This window comes from Humulus lupulus, chromosome 4 (assembly GCF_963169125.1).
Source record: "Humulus lupulus chromosome 4, drHumLupu1.1, whole genome shotgun sequence".
NCBI lineage: Eukaryota > Viridiplantae > Streptophyta > Magnoliopsida > Rosales > Cannabaceae > Humulus > Humulus lupulus.
Genome location: NC_084796.1, coordinates 140,845,583 through 140,868,092, shown reverse-complemented (window position 1 = coordinate 140,868,092; position 22,510 = coordinate 140,845,583). Strand labels below are relative to the sequence as shown.

At 41.9% G+C, this 22,510-nt stretch overlaps 1 protein-coding gene across 1 annotated transcript; it reads left to right on the top strand.

Moving 5' to 3' along the window:
- The first annotated feature begins 20,281 nt into the window (after positions 1-20,281).
- LOC133832572 (uncharacterized) lies at positions 20,282-21,526 on the top strand. Its single transcript, XM_062262896.1, has one exon. The coding sequence runs from the start codon at positions 20,282-20,284 to the stop codon at positions 21,524-21,526; it is 1,245 nt and encodes a 414-aa protein (XP_062118880.1).
- The last annotated feature ends 984 nt before the right edge of the window (positions 21,527-22,510 follow it).

The window sequence follows — 22,510 nt, the reverse complement described above, 5'->3', positions numbered from 1 at the left end:
CCACCTCACTAAGGATGAAAGATGTCAGTGCTTCCCATTAACTTTGGCAGGAGTAGCTGGCAAATGGTTCAAGAAACACTGGCCTTGTTCCATTCATTCCTGCACCAACTATCCTCTAAGTTCCAGAGACTGTTTATTGCTGCTCGGAAGGTTTGCTTTGAGGTTAATTCCTTGGTAAACATTAAGCAAGGGTCATTCGAGACCCTATAAGCGTACATTAAGTGTTTTAAGGATGAAACTGCAAGGACCAACCAGGTCGATGATGGTCAGAAACTTATGGCCCCACAAGCTGGTATCCGACCAGGTTCTCCTATGTGGGACGACCTGCAAAGACATGGATGCCACAGGATCGATGATTTCATTCACCTGGCCCAAAAGTACAGCCAATGGGAAGATGCCCAGATTAGAGCCTTTGGATGACCAATCTCCATTCTAGCTCCCACTATCTCGGCAATTACGACGCCCATTCTCATTTCTCACCATATACTCCCACACAAACCAACATGATGAGTGTTCCGCAAGCCAGCTACAACGTGATGCCCAATGGGTATGGAGCAATTCCGACTAGATTTAGTGTTTATCAACCTGCTTTTAGTTCTGAAGCAGCTACTCCAACCAAGCCAGAGACGCTTAGCGAAGGCCCAGGTGGGAGAAAACGTGGGGGTAAAGGGAAATGGAACAAGAATCCAAAAAGAGCTGGTGCTCCCGAGGAGAAATACACTCCCCAATACTCCGAGTACACTGATCTGGTTCATACTCAGGAGAATATTTTTACAGCCACGGAGCAACAAGTCCACCAGTGGAGGCCACAACCTATTCGAACAGAGAGGGAGAAAAGAGATGACGAATAATTGTGCAAGTGCCATAATGGCATTGCTCACAATACCAATGAATGTCGGCAAGTACGGGATGAGATTGAGAACCTCATCATATTGGGGCATCTTCGCCAGTATAGCAGGGTATGAGCACACCTCGCACAAGTTCCACTAGGTGCTCCGCTCCCGAATCACCTGGGGGAACCTCCCCAGAATCAAGCCCAGGCCCCAACTGCCCCACAACAGATAACCCATGGACCTCCTTCGGTGAGCGGATGTGTAGGGACCATCTCAGAAGGATCCAACTTAGGGGGTACATTGAGGAGCTCACATAACAGATACACACGAGCCCTCAATAATAAAGTTCAATTTTGCACACCGGTCCAACTCCCGAGACAGATGCCTCGGATGATAGACAAAATAATTAGCTTATCCTAGAGGATGCTCGAAGAGTGCACTTCCCCCACCACGATCCATTGGTAATCGAGACTTGGATCTCCAACAAAATAGTCGCACGGATCCTGGTTGACAATGGGAGTATAGTGAACATCTTGTTTAAAATAGCCTCTAAGAAGAATTCATGCACTTCGGCCCTATACGACTTCTTGGGCGAAGGCTTGATCCCAATGGGGAAGATCAAGCTGTCAATGAAACTTGGAGAGGTACCTCGACGAGCCTTCAAGTATTGCACTTTCATGGTGGTGGGTTGTTCGTCTACCTATAACGCCATCTTGGGTCGACTAGCCATGGTAAAGTTTGGAGAAGCCACCTCCATTCGTCATTTGTTCATGAAGTTCCTCATGGACTTGGGGATTGGCACAGTTCGCAGAGACAGAAAAGTGGCCCACCAGTGCTACAATGTGTCACTTAAGCACTAGGTGATGGTGATAGTGGCAACAACTCCCGAGCAGCCTCCTCCAGAGGAGATGGAAGTCCAGGTTATTCTCGAGGGGCGGGAGTCCAATGAGTTGGACCCTAGGGTGTGAAATGATAGGGCAATCGAGCCCATGGAGGAGATTGAAGAAGTTTTCGTTGATGAAACAAACCTGGAAAGAAAACAAAGGTTGGAGATCCTTAAGGGGGAAGTCCAAGAAGTTGTGGTAAACTTTCCCTACAAGAACCAAGACATCTTCGCCTGGTCTCATGCAAACATAACGGGGATCGACCCCGACATTATTTGCCATGCCTTGAATGTAGACACCAATGTTTCCCTATTGCAACAAAAAAGGAGGCCATTGGACCCAACAAGGGTGGAGGCCCTAAAAGGGGAAGTCGACAAGCTTCTTGGGAACGGGTTCATACAAAAGGCCCAATATCCCAAGTGGTTGGAAAATTTGTTGCTGGTCTCAAAGCCTAACGGGACTTGGAGAACCTGCATCGATTTCACCAACCTTAATAAGCCTGCCCAAAGGAATGCTTCCCATGTCGAGGATTGATAGATGGTGGATGCTACCTCCGTCTATGAGCTCCTCATATTCATGGATACCTATTTGGGGTACAACTAGATCTCCATGCATGTTGTGGAACAACAACACACCAGCTTCCGAATAGAAAAATGTGTCTGCTATTACAAGGTGATGCCCTTCGGCTTAAATAATGAAAGGGGAACTTATATGAGGTTGGTGAACAAATGTTCGAAAACCAACTTGGTCAGAACATGGAGGTATATGTGGACGACATGCTAGTGAAGTCCAAGACATCCCCGGAGCACATGAGTGACTAGGTGGAAGATTTCTCGATCCTTCGTAGGTTCAAGATAAAGTTGAATCCCCAAAAATGAAAATTCAGAGTAGCCTTCGCGAAGTTCCTCGGATTCATAAAAGCAAACCCCGAGAAGAAAAAAGTAATGATCGAGATGTCATCCCCCAGGAAGCATAAAGATGTGTAGAGTTTGACTAGTTGGATATCGGCTCTCACCCAATTTGTATCGAAGGCCACCGACAATTTCATTCCTTCCATCAACACCCTCCAAGGAGGTCAAAAATTAAAATAGATGGAGGAGTCTAAGAAAGCTTTCCAACAGCTGAAGGCACACATGGCGAATCCTTTGTTACTATCAGAGTTCGTAGATGGAGAAGTCCTACTCCTATGCATGGCCATCACAGAGAATGCCATCAGTGCAGGCCCAGTACGCAAGGAGGGTTGCTCCCAACACCCCGCCACTATGTTAATAAGAGACTCCTCAGAGTGGAGCCCAGGTATCCGCTAAGGGGGAAGCTAAGTTTTTGCTTGATGACAACTTCTTGGAAACACAGGCCCTACTTCCAAGCACATCCCATCAAAGTGCTCACAAATGAGCCTCTCAGGAAAGTCCTCCACAAGTTGGAGTACTCTGGGAGACTCCTTAAATGCGTAGTCGAACTTATTTAATTCGATATTACTTACCACTCAAGGATTGCCATGAAAGGACAAGCGCTGGCGGACTTCATTGCAATGTGCACAAGAATGAATGAAGGGCCTGAGGAAGCCCAACGCAATGGGCCCATATGTAAGCTATACATGGATGGGTCATCGATCGAGAATGGGGTCGGAGCAGAGCTAATCTTGGTGTCCCCCAAGGGACATAGAGTTCACAGTGCCCTAAGATTTTGGATTGATGCCTCAAACAATGAGGCGAAATTTGAGGCCCTCTTCGATGAATTACGAGTTGCCCTAGAGCTTAAAGCTTAGGGACTTGAAATCTACAGTGATTCTCAACTGGTTGTGAACGAAGTCCTTGGAGAGTACCAAGCTCGAGTAACCAAGATGGCTGCTTACCTAGCCAAGACCCAAGAAATGTTACACACCTTCAAGAGATTTACCATTCGACAAGTTCCACGGGAACAGAACTCCAACGTCGATGCTCTAGCCAAGATAGCCACCACCAAGGATGTGGAAATGCTCAATTTGGTCCCAATTAAATACTTGGCTTCTCCAAGCATCTTAGAGCTCGAGGAAGTCGAAACAACCCAGCCCTGAGATTGTTGGGTGGAGACAATAACGAAGTACCTTGTCTTTAGTGAACTACCGTAGGAAAAGAATGGCTCAAAATTAACTTTATCAAGCTCCTCAGTACGTGATCAAGGACAAAAAATTCTACAGGCGAGGATATTCTTTACTGCTACTCCAGTGTTTGTCAAAGCATAAAGCCAAACTCATCCTCCTAGATGTGCATGGAGGCTTCTGCGGTGACCATGCTTGGGGCAAAGCCTTGCCCAGAAGATTCTGTGAGAAGGGTATTTTTGGCCCATGATGAATAACGATTAAATGAATTATATCAAGAGATGCAACAAATGCCAGCAATAAGCTAACATCCCCCAAGCTCTTCCAAATGAGCTCACTCAGATGACAAGTCCTTGGCCCTTTCCAGTCTGGGGCATTGACCTAATAGGTTCCTTGCCCACGAGAATGGGAGGAGTAAAGTACACGATTGTGGCAGTTAAAGAAAAGGCTGGATCAAGAAAAAGGCATTTGGCCTGAGGAAATGCCTAGAGTACTATGGAGCTACTATACCACTACTAGGATGTCCACAGGCCATTCAACATTCTCCATGGCCTACAGGTTTGAAGATATGCTCCCAATTTAGGCTGCCATCTCCACGCACCAATGAACAACATATGACCTGACTACCAATCACGCTGTACTTCAAGAATCATTGTACCTAGTTGAAGTGCTCTGTGAAGCTACCCAGATCCGAGTAGTTTCTTACCAACAAAAGGTTGCCAAGTACTTCCATTCTAAATTGAAAGATAGAAAATTCGAGGTCGGGGACATGGTCTTGCAAAGAATTTTCCTAGCAACCCGAGAACCAAGTGCTGGAGTATTGGGCCCAAACTAAGAAGGCCCATACCAAGTATAGAGCACCATATGTCCAAGGACATACAAAATGGTTTGACTAAACATGGAATTAATACCTCACACCTGGAGTGACGAGCACCTTCACCGGTATTACCAGTGATGCAAGCAGTCTATGTATTTTATAATTTTAATACTCATATATATCCTATGGGGACGTAATGAAAATCGTGTGCACAAAACACGATAGATGAAATTAAGAAAATATGCTTGTATTTTTAATTTTTGTTTAAGTTTTACTACCCAAGGATGTACTTGCTCGCAAACCTGGACAAGTGAACGTAAACCAATATCCTATCACATGGGGGCATAAGTAGAGTGGTCACCCTAGGAGAATAACTACTCAAAGTAAGACCTAGAAACCTCAATAAGAGGAACCTATACGGGGACCTTAAAGTAAATCTAGTGTCACAAAGCTTGCGAGAGTTCCCAAGAAACAAGACCTAGGGAACTCAAAAAGATGATCCTATATAGGGCACCTTCGAGTAAACCTAGTGACATAAAACTCATCTAAGGTCCTAAATCACTAAACTAAGCCCGAGAAATCATCTCACTTCCTGAGGACCAAGCACTCGTGAAGTAGTACTAAGTTCTCGAGGACTAAAATTGTGAAAGGCTCTCAAGTCCCGAGTCTCTTAGACTTGTGCACAAGTCCTAAGTTTCCTAAACTTGGGCATACAGGCCCCAAGTCGCCTTGATTTGGGCACAAGTCCCAAGTTGCCTAAACTTGGGCATACAAGCCCTCAGTCGCCTAGACTTGGGCACAAGTCCCAAGTTGCCTAAACTTTGGCCCACATATAGTGGATAAAAACAAGTTAAATTAAGTCAATTTTTTGTAATGCTACATTACATAAGAAAATTAATAAAACTACTGGAGGATAAGCTATATAAACAAAGTTTTGTACATTACAGCTCAAGATAATAAACAAGAATAATCTATACTTTAATGGGGGAATAACATAAAGAACATAACACAAATAAACAAGTGATAGAATTGATCTTTGGTGTTGAAGAACCTTGATACATAAAATCATAAGTCCATAATTTTATGTGAAACACAAAATCAAACTAAGGCTTGACACAAATGAAGAATTGTTGTCCAAAAATCTCCATTTCTAGCCTCCTCCTTGAGATTGCTTGATGCTACTACCTTGGAATGAGATTGGGATCTACAAGCCTTGAATCTTCATACAATTCAAGCTTTTTTGATGAAGATCTTGGAGAAAACTAGTAATCATGAGAGCTAAAGAGAGAGAGAGAGAAAGGTGAGTGATCAATTCACCAAAGACTCAAGTGACCTCTTTAAATAGTGTAGGAACCCTAATTAGGCTCAAACAATGAGATTGATGCATTTATTTTAAATTTTGGAGCCAAAATCATTTCACTATACGAACATGTACGAATAGCCCAGGAGACGCGTCGCCTGCACGCAGGCGATGTGTTGCCTGTATAGGGTTTTGTAGTACCAACCATGCATCGCCTCCTAGAGGCGATGCAACACAGGTCCCCCTGACTTGGCACAACAAAACTTGTCACAAAACATCCTCAAATGCCTCCAAAATTTTTGGATACTCTTATACACTCCAAAGAAACATTTTAGACCCAAACTGATGATTTATAAATGCATTCTAAAAGTCAACTCTTGCATGTTGACTTTAGTAAAACTGTTATTGTTTTTTTACCTCTTCATGCCTAACCAATTTCTCTTTGTATTTAAACAATCATAACATTCCCCAACTATGTTAAATACATCCTCAATCCTTTAGCCCGAATGATATTGGTTCATTGAATAAAGTACCTTTTGGGTTTGAACATTATCTTAGTGAAAACACTACAAAGCTTCTATCGAAATGCTATGTTATTCTTATAAGATTGAACCCAACATTCCTAGTGATAAAAATCAGTAATGTCTCACACAACTCTACCTGATTAATCATGTATTTTCCATTTTTTGCGCTTAGCACTTTTATCCATTCATGAATCATCCGGAGAGAAAACTCCTACTCTCTTGATAGGCGGCAAAACCTCAAGATTCACATAGGTAAAAGTCTTACAACATATTTGATACCTTTGGAGATGCTTGTTGCTCTTTGACTAAATTTCATTAAAAGCATATGGCTTAACCCTCATGCTTGGTAGAACCCAACATTAACTCATCCTAGATGAAACTTTTAAGTTGTTAATGTTTTAATTGTTCCCTTTTCAACAACTTGTTCTTCCCCATTGAACTCTACACTTGATGTATACAAGTTTTGAGGTCGGATGCCATCATTGGGGAATTTATTGGTCAAGGAGTTTTAGTCCCATCCCTCTATTAGTAGAACTCACTAAATCTCTCCCAAGAGGTTTGGTAAATGGATCAACCATGTTCTAAGAAGATTTGACATAAGAAATTGATATGACACTCTTATCAATCAATTCTCTCATGTAGTCATGTCTTATACTTATATGTCTACCCTTCACATTGTATATTTTATTGTAAGCTCTAATAAAATTGGCTTGATTATCATATTGTGTCGAAATCGTCGACACATCAACCACAGTTTTTGGTATCTCCAACATGAGACCTCTTAGCCACTCAGCCTCTTTCCCTGTTGTCAATAGAGCTACAAACTCGGACTCCATGGTTGAGTGACATATACATGTATGATTCTTAGATCCCCAAGAAACAACACCCCTACCAATGGTGAACACCCAACCTGTTGTGGAGAGATTATCTCCTACACCGGATATCCAACTTGCGTCGGAATATCCTTCAAGTATCTTAGGAAACATAGAATATTGGCGGCATAACTCTTTGGTCCTCTTAATGTATCCAAATAATCTTTCCACAATCTTCCAATGTTTGATACATGGATTTCTAGTAAACCTATTTAGCTTACAAACCGCAAATGCAATATCCACTATAGTAGAATGTCCGACATACATCAAACTCACCATTGCACTTACATACTCTAGTTGAGCCACTGCTCTTCCTTCATTCTTTTCAAGCTTTAAACTTGAATCGTAGGGTGTGTTTGCCTCTTTGATATTAATATGACCAAAGGCATATCCATCAACATTTCTCAAGTATCTTATAAATATAATGAGCTTGACCTAAGGCATATCCATCCACATTTGTTCTAACCATGATACCTAGTATGGTATCGAGCTCTCCAAGCTCTTTCATTTTGAAAATGGACGACAGAAACCTCTTCATTTCTAATATTCCTTTCATGTCATTACTTAATATCAACATATCATCAACATATAGACACACCAAGATGACATAGACATCACAAGTCTTAGAATTTAAGCACTTGTCCACATTTTTATGTCTACACCCAACCGAAACAATGACTTCAACAAACTTCTCATGTCATTGCTTTGGTGATTGTTTTAAACTATATAATGATTTAACAAGCTTACACACCTTATGTTTATTTCCCCTTAGAACAAACTCTTCTGGTTGTTCCATATAAACCTCCTCATCAAGGTTACCATTTAGGAATGTCGTTTTGACATCCTTTTGATGAAAGTATAGGTTGTGTACCGATGATAAGGAAAACAACAATCTTATTGATGTTGTCATTGCTACCAGTGCATAGGTATCAAGATAATCTATGCCATCCTTTTTTCTAAACCCTTTGGCCATCAACCTTGCCTTAAAGACTTGAGTGGTCCCTGTTTACCCTGAAAAATACTTACTTACTGACAGGGCAAAATCAGTGAGCACGTGGGTTGCACGTGACTATTTAGTGATTACATTCAGGTAGACCAGCGACTAGAGTATAAGTTGCTCGATGGATTCAAGAAAGATTCTGAATAGTACAGCAGAAGAGGTGCTAGCATATGCGACCAGGTCTGGTCGTAGTAAGGACACCCGAGTTCAAATACAGTTATAAGGCAGATATTTTAAAGAAATTTGACCCTATTTATGTGTAAAGATTATGATTTCTGTTCTTATTCAAATATGCTTGTAATAAAATTAGACATGGCCCATCGGCCAATATGTGCATATTTGAGCCTAGTAAATATGATTAATGTGACTCATTTAAGGATATACACAATAATTTGTATTCAAAGAAAATTAGTGCTTTTTATACACGAATTTTGTAGCCTTTTTTGGAGCTTTTGAAACTTAATGAACTTTAGTTTGCTAATCGCAGGTTTCATAATACATCAATAAAAACACTAAGTGGAAGTAGGTTATTACCAACATCTGTGGCTGAACCACTATAAATCCTTGGGTTGTTTAGTTCTTGCATTTATCTTATAAATCTTTATCGTTTTAGTGACTCTGTGTCTTTAGATAAATCATCAGTCAAAATTTTGGTGTTTTCATTGAGAGTTGAACTCAAGACCTTCAAGAAAATCAATGGCAAAAACCTCCAAGAAAGCGAGTCAGACAGGGCAGCCTTTTGGAAATATGCCAGACTAACCTCCTCCACAAGATGTAGCAGAGGATGAGCCACAGGTGGAACTGGAAGAGGAGGAGATGGATGTTGAAACCTTGCGAAGAACTTTGATTGTATTGCAAGAGGAATTAGCTACTCTGAGAGCTAATCAAGAGAATGTGGTTGAGACAATAGTGTTGCAGCAAAGGGAGATTGACCGGCAGCGCCGAGAACTGAATGAGCGGTAGGCTAACATGGATCACCGGCAGAGAGATGCTACAACGACTTTAGAAGCAGCCATTCTGTTAGCACTAGGACAACCTGCACCTACCCCCCAACCGAATCAGCCACCTAGCACTCACCCTCAAGAAAATCCACAGTCAGAGCATCCCTAGTACCATCACGATCTACCACAACCAAGGAATCCTAAAGGACTAGAGAAACCTCCCGCAGCTCAACAGAAAAGACCAGTACAAAATCCTGACAGAAACAACGAGCCGCAACGACCCTCTCGAGCTAGTCGAGATAACGTTCAGCAGTAAAGGCAGAATAGGGTTGAGCAGCATCCCAGCAGCCCTATACGCCAAACTGCTGGGAGAAAAACCCTCATGGCAGGGGACAACGTCCCTCAAGAAGCAGAAGACAAGTTGACTCAGGCTCTGCAGTCTGGGGTCCCCCATGACACAATAATGTCAGAGGACCTAACGACCAATGTAGGCCTCCCCCTGTTTATCGAGACATACCAGTAAAGAGAGAGGGAAACAGTGCGTACAGCAGGTCACACACTCATAGGTCACAATTCAGAGATGGACATGATTATAATGAGGCAGACTCTAGCAAGAGGAACGAGGGTCGGTAGCAAGAGGAGAGAGGCGAACGAAAAAATCCTCCACCAATGGAGAATCAACTGATAAGCACAAATTCTGGGGGACAGCCTAAACAGCCCAATATCTTTGACTGACTAGGTGCAAGCGAGAAAAGGCGTAGAGATGAAGACCTGAGGGATGTACTCAATAATCGAAGAGAAAGACATGACAAGTACTTCCCCCCCAGCTCCAGTCACTCCAACAATACCAGATGATGTACAGACCCAGATAAATGCCTTGAATCAGGTCGTGCAGCAACTAGTTGGGAATAAAGTGTCCCATATAGAATTTGATTGGAGAAAAGGCGCCCCATTTGTTCATAAAATTGATGTGGCAGAAATTCCAAGAAAATTCAAGATGCCAATTCTACCCAACTTCACAGGAGGCAAATATCCAGTATCTCACATGAACAATTTTGAGATACAGATGAACATCCAAAAGGTGTCAGATAATGGTCGGTGCAGGATTTTTCCTGCCACTTTATCTGAATCTGCTTAGGAATGGTATTTCTAGTTCCCTCCTGCCAACATAGTTTCCTGGGAGATGTTCATAAAGGAGTTTTATGGACAATTCTATGCTGGTCAAATACACCCAACAGAGGCTAATTAGTTGGACGACATTTTACAGAAGGAGGGAGAAACCCTAAAGGAGTATATCCAACGATTCATGCGAGCAGCTGCTTGGGCCAAAACTGTTGGAGGCGAGGGAAAGATGATGGCACTCACAGCTGGCGTACGACACCATTCTCCCATATGGAGTAGTTTGCGAAAGAATGGAATTAAGAGCACTCAGAAATTTCTAGATCTAGTAGACAAATATATTAAACTCGAGGAGGCCATCGCCAATGAAGGAAAGTCTCCTAAGGAAGACTAGGGCAAGAAAGAGGACCCTACCAAAGCCACCAATGGGTCTGGTAAGCCTAAAGGAAATGACAAAGGTAATGGAAAAAATGGGGGAAAAGGGCGAACAACGAACCAGCAACATCTGATAGCGAGCGCCCCAAACAAAACAGATATGAACCAAGGTTTACCAATTACACTGCCCTGGTCGATAGCCTAGATGAAGTATATCAGGCCAGTCATACCACCGTTCCATTTAGGTGGCCAATCCCAATTAGAAAAGATATATCCAAAAGGGATACGACCAAGTTTTGTCATTTTCACAACGACTATGGCCATGACACCAATGAGTCTAACCAGCTCAAGGACGAAATTGAGTTCCTTATCCCACAAGGACATCTGAGAAGATATGTACGAGCAGGAGAAGGTTCTCAGCATGAGACTTATAGAGGCAATGAGCAGGCACCTGCACACCAATGCTCATCTCCTTTACAGCCAGCTCCAGTTGCTAGTACATTGTTGACCATCTGCGGAGGACCGCACATAGAAAGTGACAATGGAAAGGCAAGGGAGAGATATTCCAGAACCCTAAGTCATGATCAGGACATCGAAATGCTGAATGTCGAGGAACGAACTCCCAAAAAAGCTCGAACAGAGGAAGAATTGATAACTTTCTACGAATTGGACGTGCAGCATGTCCGATTTCCCCACTCAGATCCTCTTGTCGTGGATGTTCAGTCGCCAACATGATGTTAAAGCGATTGTTGGTAGACACAGGAAGCTTGGTCAATATTTTGTATAAGTCTTCACTGGAAAGAATGAAATTGTTAGTGCAAGATTTAGAGCCATGCAACCAAACCATCTACGATTTCTACGGCAAAGGGCTAGGACCAACGGGATCGATTAGACTCCCAATCACAATAGGTACTACACCTAAAAACAGGACATTACTCACTACTTTCATAGTAGTTGATTGTCCGTCTGCATATAATGCTATGATCAGAAGACACATACTCGTCGACCTACGAGCCGTAACTTTAGTCTGACATTTGGCAATGAAGTTTTATACTGATGCAGGAGTAGGATGCGTATTAGGAATCCAGCGAGAAGCCCGAGAATGCTACAATTCCTCAATCACAAAAGCAAGGAGAAGCGGATTGGGAAATGGAGCAGAAAAAAGGCTGCTGGTAGTATGAAACGCAAGCTCATTCAGATGAACAAGTAATCAAATAGGGCGTTGCCCAAAGCAAGGATAGGGACTTACATCCTCGCTTTAGGGATTTTGAAGAAAACATTGGACCCATGGAGGACCGCAAGGTGGTCCAGTTAGAAGAGAAAGATCCAACAAGGGTTGTGAAAGTCGGTAAAAGCTTAGAGACAACAACGAAAAATGAATTGGTTAAGTTTTTGAAGAAACACCAAGAGGTCTTTGCTTAATCACTTAAAGATATGGTTGGGATAGACCCAACGATGATTGGCCATGTCTTGAATATAGATAAAACTAACCACCTTGCCAACAAAAAATAAGGTTGCTCGACAAAGATAGATCTAAGGCATTAAAGGAAAAAGTTGAGAAGCTGAAGGAAAATGGATTCATCAGGGTAGCGTTTTATCCATCTTGGGTCTCTAATCCCGTACTAGTACCCAAGACAAATGGTAAGTGGAGGACGTGTGTAGATTTCATAGACCTTAATAAAGCCTGCCCAAAGGATTATTTCCCACTTCCAAGAATCGACTAGCTGGTAGATTCTACATCAGGAAATGAAGTTTTATCATTCATGGACGCGTACTCCAGTTATAATCAAATTAGTATGAATCCACCTAATGAAGATCACACTAGCTTTCGACCAGATACTGGACTTTACTGTTATAAAGTAATGCCCTTTGGTTTGAAAAATGCTGGTGCGACTTACCAGCGACTAGTCAACCATATGTTCAAAGAACTGATCGACAATAACATGGAAGTCTACGTCGACGATATGCTGGTTAAGTTGAGAAAGTTCGAAGAACATATCAAGGACCTACAAGAATGCTTCAACATCTTGAACAAATATCTGATGAAACTGAATCCTCTAAAGTGTTCCTTAGGTGTTGGATCAGGGAAATTTTTGGGATTCATAGTAAACTCACGCGGAATTGAAGCAAATCCCTAAAATATTCAAGCACTAATTGAGATGCAATCTCCTTCCAAAGTTAAAGATGTTCAAAGCCTGACTGGAAGAATTGCTGTCCTAAGTAGATTCATATCCAAGTCAACGGACAAGTGTATCCCATTTTTTAATCTACTCAAAGGAAATAAAAAATTTGAATGGACAGAGGAGTGCGAACAGACTTTTAAGGCACTTAAAGCCCACATGTCACAACCGCCTATTTTGTCCATGCCGATCGAAGGAGAGACTTTATACATTTACTTAGCAATAACGGAGTGTCCTGCTGGTGCTGTTTTTGTCAAAGAGGAAGACAACATTCAAAAAGCAATATATTACGTAAGCAAAAGGCTACTGCTTGATACTGGAGTCTAGAAAATTGCAGCCCTACTTTCAGGCTCACCCCATAATAGTACTTACTGACCAGCCTGTAACGCCCTACTTCCGTAGAGTCGTTACTAAGTGAGTTTTAAATGTGCAATTACCTCGCTAATCAGAGTTTTAGGTTAAAAGTGTAGCTAAACTGTAAATAAAGTCATATAATTTGAAAATGTAATCATTCATTGAAATTATAAATCGTTTTACATTTGGGATCCAAAAATACTGCTTAGAAATATATACAACTCAAAAATATGACTAAAGTCGACTAAACGAAAAAATTTGGATTAATACATAGCATCTCCCAAAAATACCCCTGGCCGTGATAGCCAGGCAGGCCGAACATGTACACGTCGCTTCACACTCTCTGTACTCATGGTTGGTCGACCTTTCCCTTGCCCTTACCTGCACTAAAGAGCACCCGTGAGATGAAGCCCAGCAAGAAAACTCAACACAAACAATCAGCCTAGGCATAAGTATCAATTAGCATACAACAAGGCAACCAACAGGCTAAACACATAGCGACCATGTCGTCCTAGGCGCTTTACCAGGCCTTGGGTTCGCGGTCAACACCGTGAGGATGTCTCAAGCATCCGAGAAGGGTCTCACCCTGGCAACTTGCACTCTGTGTGCTCAACGTCGCTGCCAGCTCTTGCCATACTCGGCCTCGCACTTCACGTGCTTAACGTCGTTCCCTGGCCCTTGCCGTACTCGGCTTCCTACCATTCTTGGTCTTCGCCGTTCCCAGCCTTCGCCGTTCATTGAAAGATATGCAACACATAGCATATATTCAAAAAATACATAAAAAAATACACACATAAACAATAGGGCTATGCCCTGCAACACAATCACATAGGGTCGTGCCCTGCAATACAAACTATAGGGCCACACATTGCTCTACAGGTACAATAGTTTACTTACCTAGGTCCCAAGCTTCCCGAGAGCTGATATCCTGAGCACAGTCCCCTAGTCCGAGCCTCGCTGAAAACCTAGTCACAACATATCAACAACATCCATTCATCAAGTTCTAATCCATTAAATAGCTTTGGAATGAAATTCTAGTCTCCGAGACCTTGAATTCTATCTATCTGGGTGATAAAATCCATCCCGGACCTTTACTTTTGGATTTCCGAGCCTAACACCTTCTCGAGGTCCAAAAACCCCTTATGAGTCCTGACCCAACGCCTTGTGTCGCGACCCGCCTCAACCAGAGGCTCAGGCTCCCCTTTCTGCAGACACGCGCCATGGCCCAACCAAAGGGGCACCGCGGCCCACCCTTCATTCTGGCCTCCCTTCTGTTCTAGAGGGTCGCAGCTCACCAAGAACAATGCCGCTGCCCGACCCCTTCGAACCCAATAAATCCCCCATTTCAACAACCAAAACCCAGGAAATTTAATCCAAAATCAATCTAACAACTCAATTTAATCACCACAGTAGTTATAGAATAGTCTCAGCAATAAAACCTAACAAAAAGCTAGCTGAAAACCTCATCAAATCCCAAATTCAATCTTCAACTTCAAAGACTCAAGAATGATAAAACTCAGCCAAGAACTACAGAATTTAATGGCTAAAATCACAATTCAAAGCTTACCTTAACCTCTGCTTGAATCCACAAGTTGAAACTAAGCTAATCCTCAAGTCTAGAGCCCCAATTCCTTGCTTAAGCTTCAATGGTTCCCTTGGTAAAGTTTAGAGAAAACAAGAGGGAGAGAGAAGGGAGATAGGGTCAGTTTATGCCATGTTTCTGAGTGTTTCTTATGTTTTGTCTTACTTAACCTAGGTCACTTAAGTTACCTCCAAGGCTCGGGGTACCAAAAACATCCCCAAGGGCAAAATGGTGAATTTCCCCAACATTCCCTCCTAAACGCTCTAACTTCAAATATATCTCCAAATATTTATTTTCATAACCTAATAACCCAATAAAATGTCTAATACCAAGAATACCCCTTGACTCGCCCCGAGTCGGGTATCGGGTCTCGTTGTGACTTCCTAGCTAAACCACTCCCTAGGAATGTCTCGGATCGTGCATCTCAGATATATCATCAATCACACGTGGTAAAGATCACAAAAATGACAAATACCCCTAATTGCATTTATACCCTCAACGCGCTAAAATTACAAACATGCCCCTAATAACCAAATGGGGCCCACATGCATATTTAATTTACCTAAACATGCATTTATAATCACATACTTATCAAATTTACACATTAATATATTAAATCACTTATTGCCCTCCAGGCACTCTAATCAAGGCCCCAAAGCTTATTAGAAAAATTGGGATGCTGCAACTATCCCTGCCTTATAGAAATTTTGTCCTCGAAATTACTTGAATTGCTCGAGAAACTGCTCCCGCATATCTTACTCAAGTTCCCACATCGCCTCCTTAACCATGTTGTTCCTCCACAGCATTTTCACCAAGGCGATGGTCTTGCTTTGCATGATTTTACCCTTCCAGTCGAGAATTTGAACCGGCTTTTCGTCAAATGACAAATCCTGGTCTAGCTCCAAGTTCTCATAACTCAGTATATGCGTAGAATTTGATACGTACTTCTGGAGCATGGACACTCGAAATACATCATGAACCCCTGATAGAGCTGGAGGCATCGCCAATTTGTATGCTACCTCTCCAACCCGTCCCAGAATCTCAAAGGGGCCAACAAACCTAGGGCTCAGCTTGCCCCAAACACCAAACTATTTCACTCCCTTCAAGGGAGAAACCCTAAGGAACACATGATCACTGACTTGAAACTCTACGCTCTTGCATTTCAAGTCTGAGTAACTCCTCTGGCGACTCTGGGAGGCGAGCATTCGAGCTCTAATCTTTTCAACCACCTTATTGGTCCTCTGAACCATCTCAGGACCTAAATACCTTCTCTCACCTGTCTTATCCCAATGGATAGGTAATCTACACTTCCTCCCATATAACATCTCATACGGAGCCACTCCAATAGTCACCTGATAACTGTTGTTGTATGCAAACTCAATCAATGGGAGATACTCCAAGATCCCCCCAAAATCCAGTACACAGGATCGTAGCATATCCTCTAGTATCTGAATCGTCCTCTCACACTATCCATCCGTCTGAGGATGGTAAGCGGTACTAAACCACAACTGCGTGCCCATAGCCTTCTGCAGACTCTCCCAAAATTGGAGGAGAAGGTGGGGTCCCTGTCAAATACTATCGACCTCAGAGCCCCATGAAGTCAAACAATTTCATTCACATACAATTCACCATACTACTCCACAGTATAAGTCGTCCTAACAGGCAAAAAGTGGGCGGACTTGGTATACCTATCAAAATCACCCACACTTAATAATGTTGTCCCACGGTCTTCGGCAAACCAACCACAATGTCCACGGTGATATCCTCCCACTTCCACTCTGGAATCCTTAGAGGCTGCAATAACCCTGCTGGCCTCTGATTTTCAGCCTTTACCTGTTGACAAGTTAAGCACTTAGCCACATAGTCCACCACATCCCTCTTCATTCCTGACCACCAATACAAGGCTCTCAAATCTTGGTACATATTCTTCGTACCTGGATGTAAATAATAGGGAGTGGTATGAGATTTATCCAAGATCTTTCATCGGATACCAGAATCCATCGGAACACATATCCGACCCTTGTACTTCAGTAGTCCCATCTCTGAAATAGAGAAGTCCCTAGCCGCTTCGACTAAGGCACTCTCTCTGTGCCCTCTCAACTTGGAATCCTCCCCCTGCGCTTCCTTGATCCTCTCAAGGAGTGTAGACTGAAGAGTGATGTTGGATAACCAACCAACAACCAATTCTATATCCGCTCTAGTCATCTCCTCAGCTAACTTATCAGATATTTTCCTTGAACTGAACAATTGTCCTGGGCCCTTTCAACTCAATGCATCATCCACTACATTAGCCTTCCCAGGATGGTATAGGATATCACAATCATAATCCTTTACCAATTCCAGCCACCATCGGTTTTTCTTTCTCTCTCTCTCTCCTTCGGTGTCTTCACCGGAGCTATGGCGAAAGGAGCGAAGGCAGCTGGAAAAACCAAATCGAAGGCGAAATCTAAGAAAACTGGTCCATCTTCTTCTGATAGGATCATCAAATCGAGATCAATGTATGACGTACTGGGAGTGAAAGAGTTGGAAGTTGATGACGAGAAGGAGCCAGATGAACAATGGGTGGAAACATTATACTCTCCAGAAGAGACGGAGGAGTTTCTCAGGAAATGAAGTGAGATTCGACAAAATTTCTCTGACTGGGTAACAATAGCGAATCGCACGGCACATGATGTAAATTCGGGTAAGAAAGCCTCTCCTCCAATCTTGCGATCTAACATTGTTAAGAATTTGGAATCCTGCTTTGTTGGACCGTCAAAGGAGCTGGGTGATGATCAAGAGTTTATTGATTGTGAGAATGGTATGGGGCCGTTGAAAAAACAAAGTGATTGTCTGAATATAGCTGACAATGATGGTGTTCTGCAGTGAGATACTACCCCTAAAGTGAAAATTAGTTTTGATGATATTGCTGAAGAGGTAAACTATTGGCAGCCATCAATAGTCTGTTTTGTAATGGGAGTCAATCCGCCACTTCATATACTTGATGGTTTTGCTAGAAGAATGTGGAAAGAGGTTGTGGTTAAGGTGGGTTTGATTGCTAGGGGGATCTTTATCATTAGATTCCAGAATATGGAGCATAGAGATCAGGTCTTACAGGGAGGATATATATTTTTTGATCAGAAACTAGTGGTTATGAAACCTTGGAACCCGATCGATGATTTCTCTAAAGATGAGATTACTAGTGTGCCGACTTGGATACAATTACAAGGATTGGACATAAAGTATTGGGAGGAAAAATTCCTTATTCAAGATAGTTGGGCAGATTGGCAAACCTCTACAAGTTGACAATATCACCAAGCACAGGGATAGGCTGCTGTACCCTCGTGTGTTAATAGAGGTTAAGTTTGCTCAAGAATTTCCTGCCTCTATTTCATTTACAGACGAGTTTGATCGGGACATTGATTTGGAAGTGAAATATGAATGGCTGCCTCTTGTTTGTTATAGTTGTTTAGGTTTGGGACATGAGACTAAGATGTGTAGGAAGAAGCCCATAGAGAAGGAAACAGAGAAGCAACAATGGGTTCCTAAAGTAAAAGTGAATAAGATGGAGAAATTGGTACCAACTGTAGATAAGGAGGGTTTTCAAAGAGTTGAGAAAGGGAAAAGGGTAGAAAAGGAAGTTGTTCCAGTTAAGACTAAGGTGCCTAATAGATTTGATCTGCTGAATAGTTAGGAGCAGAAGACTTTAATGTGTCATAGGGAAGAGGGGGGAGATCCCTCTACTTCTAATGGATAAAATACTGTGTTGGAATGTTAGGGGGATCAATAGCCATCAAAAGCATCAAGAAATCAAGCAATTGATTTGTTCAAAAATAGTTGGGCTAGTGAGTCTCCTTGAAACTAAGGTAAAGAATAAAAGCATGGGATCTCTATACTCTAATATTTTTCTGAACTGGTGTTTTACAAATAATAACCCTTGGCTTGATAAAGGGAGGATAGTTGTTGCATGGCTGCCAAGTTTGTTTACTGTTGATATTATCTTATGTACAGCTCAATTAATCCACTGTGTTGTGCACCCAAGACAGAAACAAGACAGATTTGATGTTACATTTGTGTATGGATTTAATGATGATAAGAAGAGAACTCAACTTTGGATTGAGTTGGAGGAGATTTCAATGCAAATACAGGGGCCTTGGATAGTTATGGGGGATTTAAATGATATTTTGTTTAGCATTGAAAGAGTGGGGAAAAGATGTACTAAAAGTCCTACTCAAGATTTTCGAGATTGTGTGGAAAAGTGCAAATTGGAAGACCTGAAGTATTCTGGGATTTTTTATACCTGGAATAATAAGCAGAAGCCAGAGGATCGAGTTTTCTCTAAACTAGATCGAGCCTTACTTAATTCTCAATGGACATATTGTTTTTAGTTTTCGGAGGCCAACTTCTTACCTGAGGGATGCTTTGATCACAGTCCCATCTTGGTGTCTCTATACCAGGATGTGATTAGTGGCAGAAAACCGTTTCGATACTTTCGAATGTGGAAGGATGCAGATGAATTTGGTGAACGAATTGCTAAGAGTTGGCAGGAAAAAGCTTATGGCACGGATATGTATAAGCTGACAGTAAAACTTAAGCGTTTGAAGCAAATTCTTAAGTGCATTAATAAGGAAGGATTTCATGATATTCACAAAGCAGAAATGATTGCTAAGGAGGAACTGGTGGTTTTGCAGGAAAAAGTGAATAAAGACCCCCAAGATTCTCGTTTACTGATTGAGGAACAATTGGCTCGGGATAAATATGCTAAAGTATACAAGGCTTATTCTCTCTTCTTAGCTCAGAAAGCAAAAATTTCTTGGGCTAAAAATGGTGATGAAAACACAGCAATCTTTCATGCTTCTCTGAGGGCAAGGAGACTTCAGAACAGAATATATTCAATAGAGGATGCGCAGGGGGTCTGGTGTGATACACCTCATACTGTTCAGGAAGCTTTTTTACAGTATTACCAGCAGCTCCTTGGCTCTGAGATGCAGAACAGACATCGGGTGAAGAAATGTATTATCAATCTTGGGCCAAAAATTTCTAAGTTGCATTCCAGCAGACTGGAAACCGAGTACACAGCTCAGGAGATCAAAGAAGCTATTTTTTCTATCCCTGGTTTGAAGGCTCCAGGCCCGGATGGTTTTGGAAGTTGTTTTTACCAAGATAACTGGGATTTGGTTGGTTCTGATGTGGTATCTGCTGTTCTGTCTTTTCTGAGATCAGGAAGAATTCTTAAGGCAATTAATACGACTACCATTACACTTATTCCTAAGAGCAGTTGTCCGTGAAGTGTGAGTGATTTTCGGCCCATCTCGTGTTGCAATGTGATTTATAAGGCTGCATCGAAAGTGATTTGCTCGAGATTGAGACAAGTTTTGCCTAACTTAATTGCTGAAAACCAGGGGGGTTTTGTACATGGAAGATACATTGCCCATAATATCATGGTGTGTCAGGATTTGGTGAGATTATATGGGCGGAGTAATTGCAAACCTAGCTGTATGATAAAGATTGACTTAAGGAAAGCATATGACACAATAGAATGGGGGTTCATTGAAGAGATGCTCAAGGCTTTTGATTTTCCTCAATCCTTTTTAGACTTAATAATGGCGTGTGTAAAAACTCCCATGTTTTCCTTGCTTCTCAATGGTTCTTTACAGGGGTTCTTTGCATCAAAAAGAGGACTTAGACAAGGGGATCCCATTTCCCCCTTGTTGTTTGTTCTTGGTTTGGAATACTTGTCCCGAATTATGTGTAAGGTGGGGTCTTTACCTGGGTTCAAGTATCATAATAAATGTTCAAAGTTGAAGTTGAATCACTTATGTTTTGCGGACGACCTGCTTATTTTTTGCAATGGAGATTTTGTTTCAATAATGCTTATGTTGAGGGGTTTGAAGTTATTCTCTTCTTCTTCGGGTTTGTTCCCTAACTCAGAGAAAACTGCAATTTACTGTCATGGAATGTCTGATGCTGTTGTAGATAGAGTGCTGGCAGCTTCTGGTTTTTCTCGCAGCCACCTCCCATTTAGGTATCTCGGGATACCTATATGTTCAAAAATAATTTCTGCGACTGATTGTAAATGTATTTTGGAGAAGATGACTAGTAGGATTCGATCTTGGAGCACTCGGAATCTATCTTATATGGGGAGAGTGACTTTGATCAATTCAGTCCTTATATCGATACATTCATATTGGGCTCAGATAATGATTCTACCAAAGAAATTGATCAAAGATGTTGAAGCAATTTGTACGGCCTTTCTTTGGAAAGGTATCTCAGATTCTCATATACCAGGATTGATTGCTTGGGAGTATATTTGTTCATCTAGGGCGGCTGGTGGCTTGGGCTTTCGGAGACTACATGATTGGAATTTGGCTGCCATGGGAAAGTATGTTTGGGCAATTGCCAAGAAGAAAGATAACCTTTTTGTCAAGTGGATTGATAGCGTCTATCTGCTGGATCAGAATTGGTGGGATTACAAGTGTCCCACGGATTGTAGTTGGTACTGGAAGCGTTTAGTTGCTGTGAAGGACTACTTTAAAACAAAAACCTCTTATGATTCATTCTTATCGCAGAGATATAATATCAAACTCGGTGTAAATCTGCTGGTTTCTCAAGAATCTAGAGTGCCATGGAGGAATTTGTTTGGGATAGACTTATTACTCCCAAGCATCAATTTATTATGTGGTTAGTCATGTGGGAACGTCTGCACACAAAGGATCGAATAGTTAGGTATAATTCCAATATTGATCTGGTCTGTTTGCTGTGTGGGGTAGAGAATGAAGACATTGACCATCTCTTTTTCCAGTGTACATACAGCAAGAGGTGTTTAGAGGCTATCAAAAGCTGGCTTCATTGGAATGCATAGTCCATCAATCTTAACTGTCTCCTGCATTGGATTTCTCATGCCAAGCATGTGTCGAATACATATAAAAGTATGTTATTTTCCTGTCTTGCTGCGACTGTGTACCATCTCTGGCGAGTAAGAAATGATGTGCTTTGGAATCAAAAGCTGTGGAAAATTCACCATGCAGTTAGTAGAATTCAAAATGATTGTAAATTTCGCTTACTTAGCGTGTTTCCTTGTAAAGCCTCTAGGGAAGACAGAGAATTTTTTAACAGATTGATTTGATCTGCCATATACAGCTTTATAGGGGTTAATTGTCCTGGTCTGATAACCCGGTTTGGGTTATTGTATATGTATTGGGTGTTCAAGACTTGGCTGTATTGGTTTGTTTGAGTAATACAATGGCTTATTCATCAAAAAAAAAATTCCAGCCACCATCTTTGGCGCATATTTAGGTCCTTCTAAGTAAAGAAGTACTTCAAACTCTTATGGTTAGTGTATATTTCGCACTTCTCACCATACAGATAATGTCTCCATACCTTAAGTGCAAATACCACCACATCCAACTTTAGATCATGCGTGGGATATCTCTACTCGTACTCCTTTAGTTGTCCTAATGCGTAGGCTATAACCTATCCCACTTGCATCAGCACACACCCTAAACCCTGTCTGGAAGCATCACAATAAACCACAAAGTTCTCATTGTCTGTCAGCAGACTCAACACGGAGCGGTGATCAGTCGCCGCTTCATTTCCTTAAAACTGTTCTCACACCTGTCTATCCAAACATACTTAGTTTTCTTTCTCATCAATTCAGTCAGCGGTGTGGC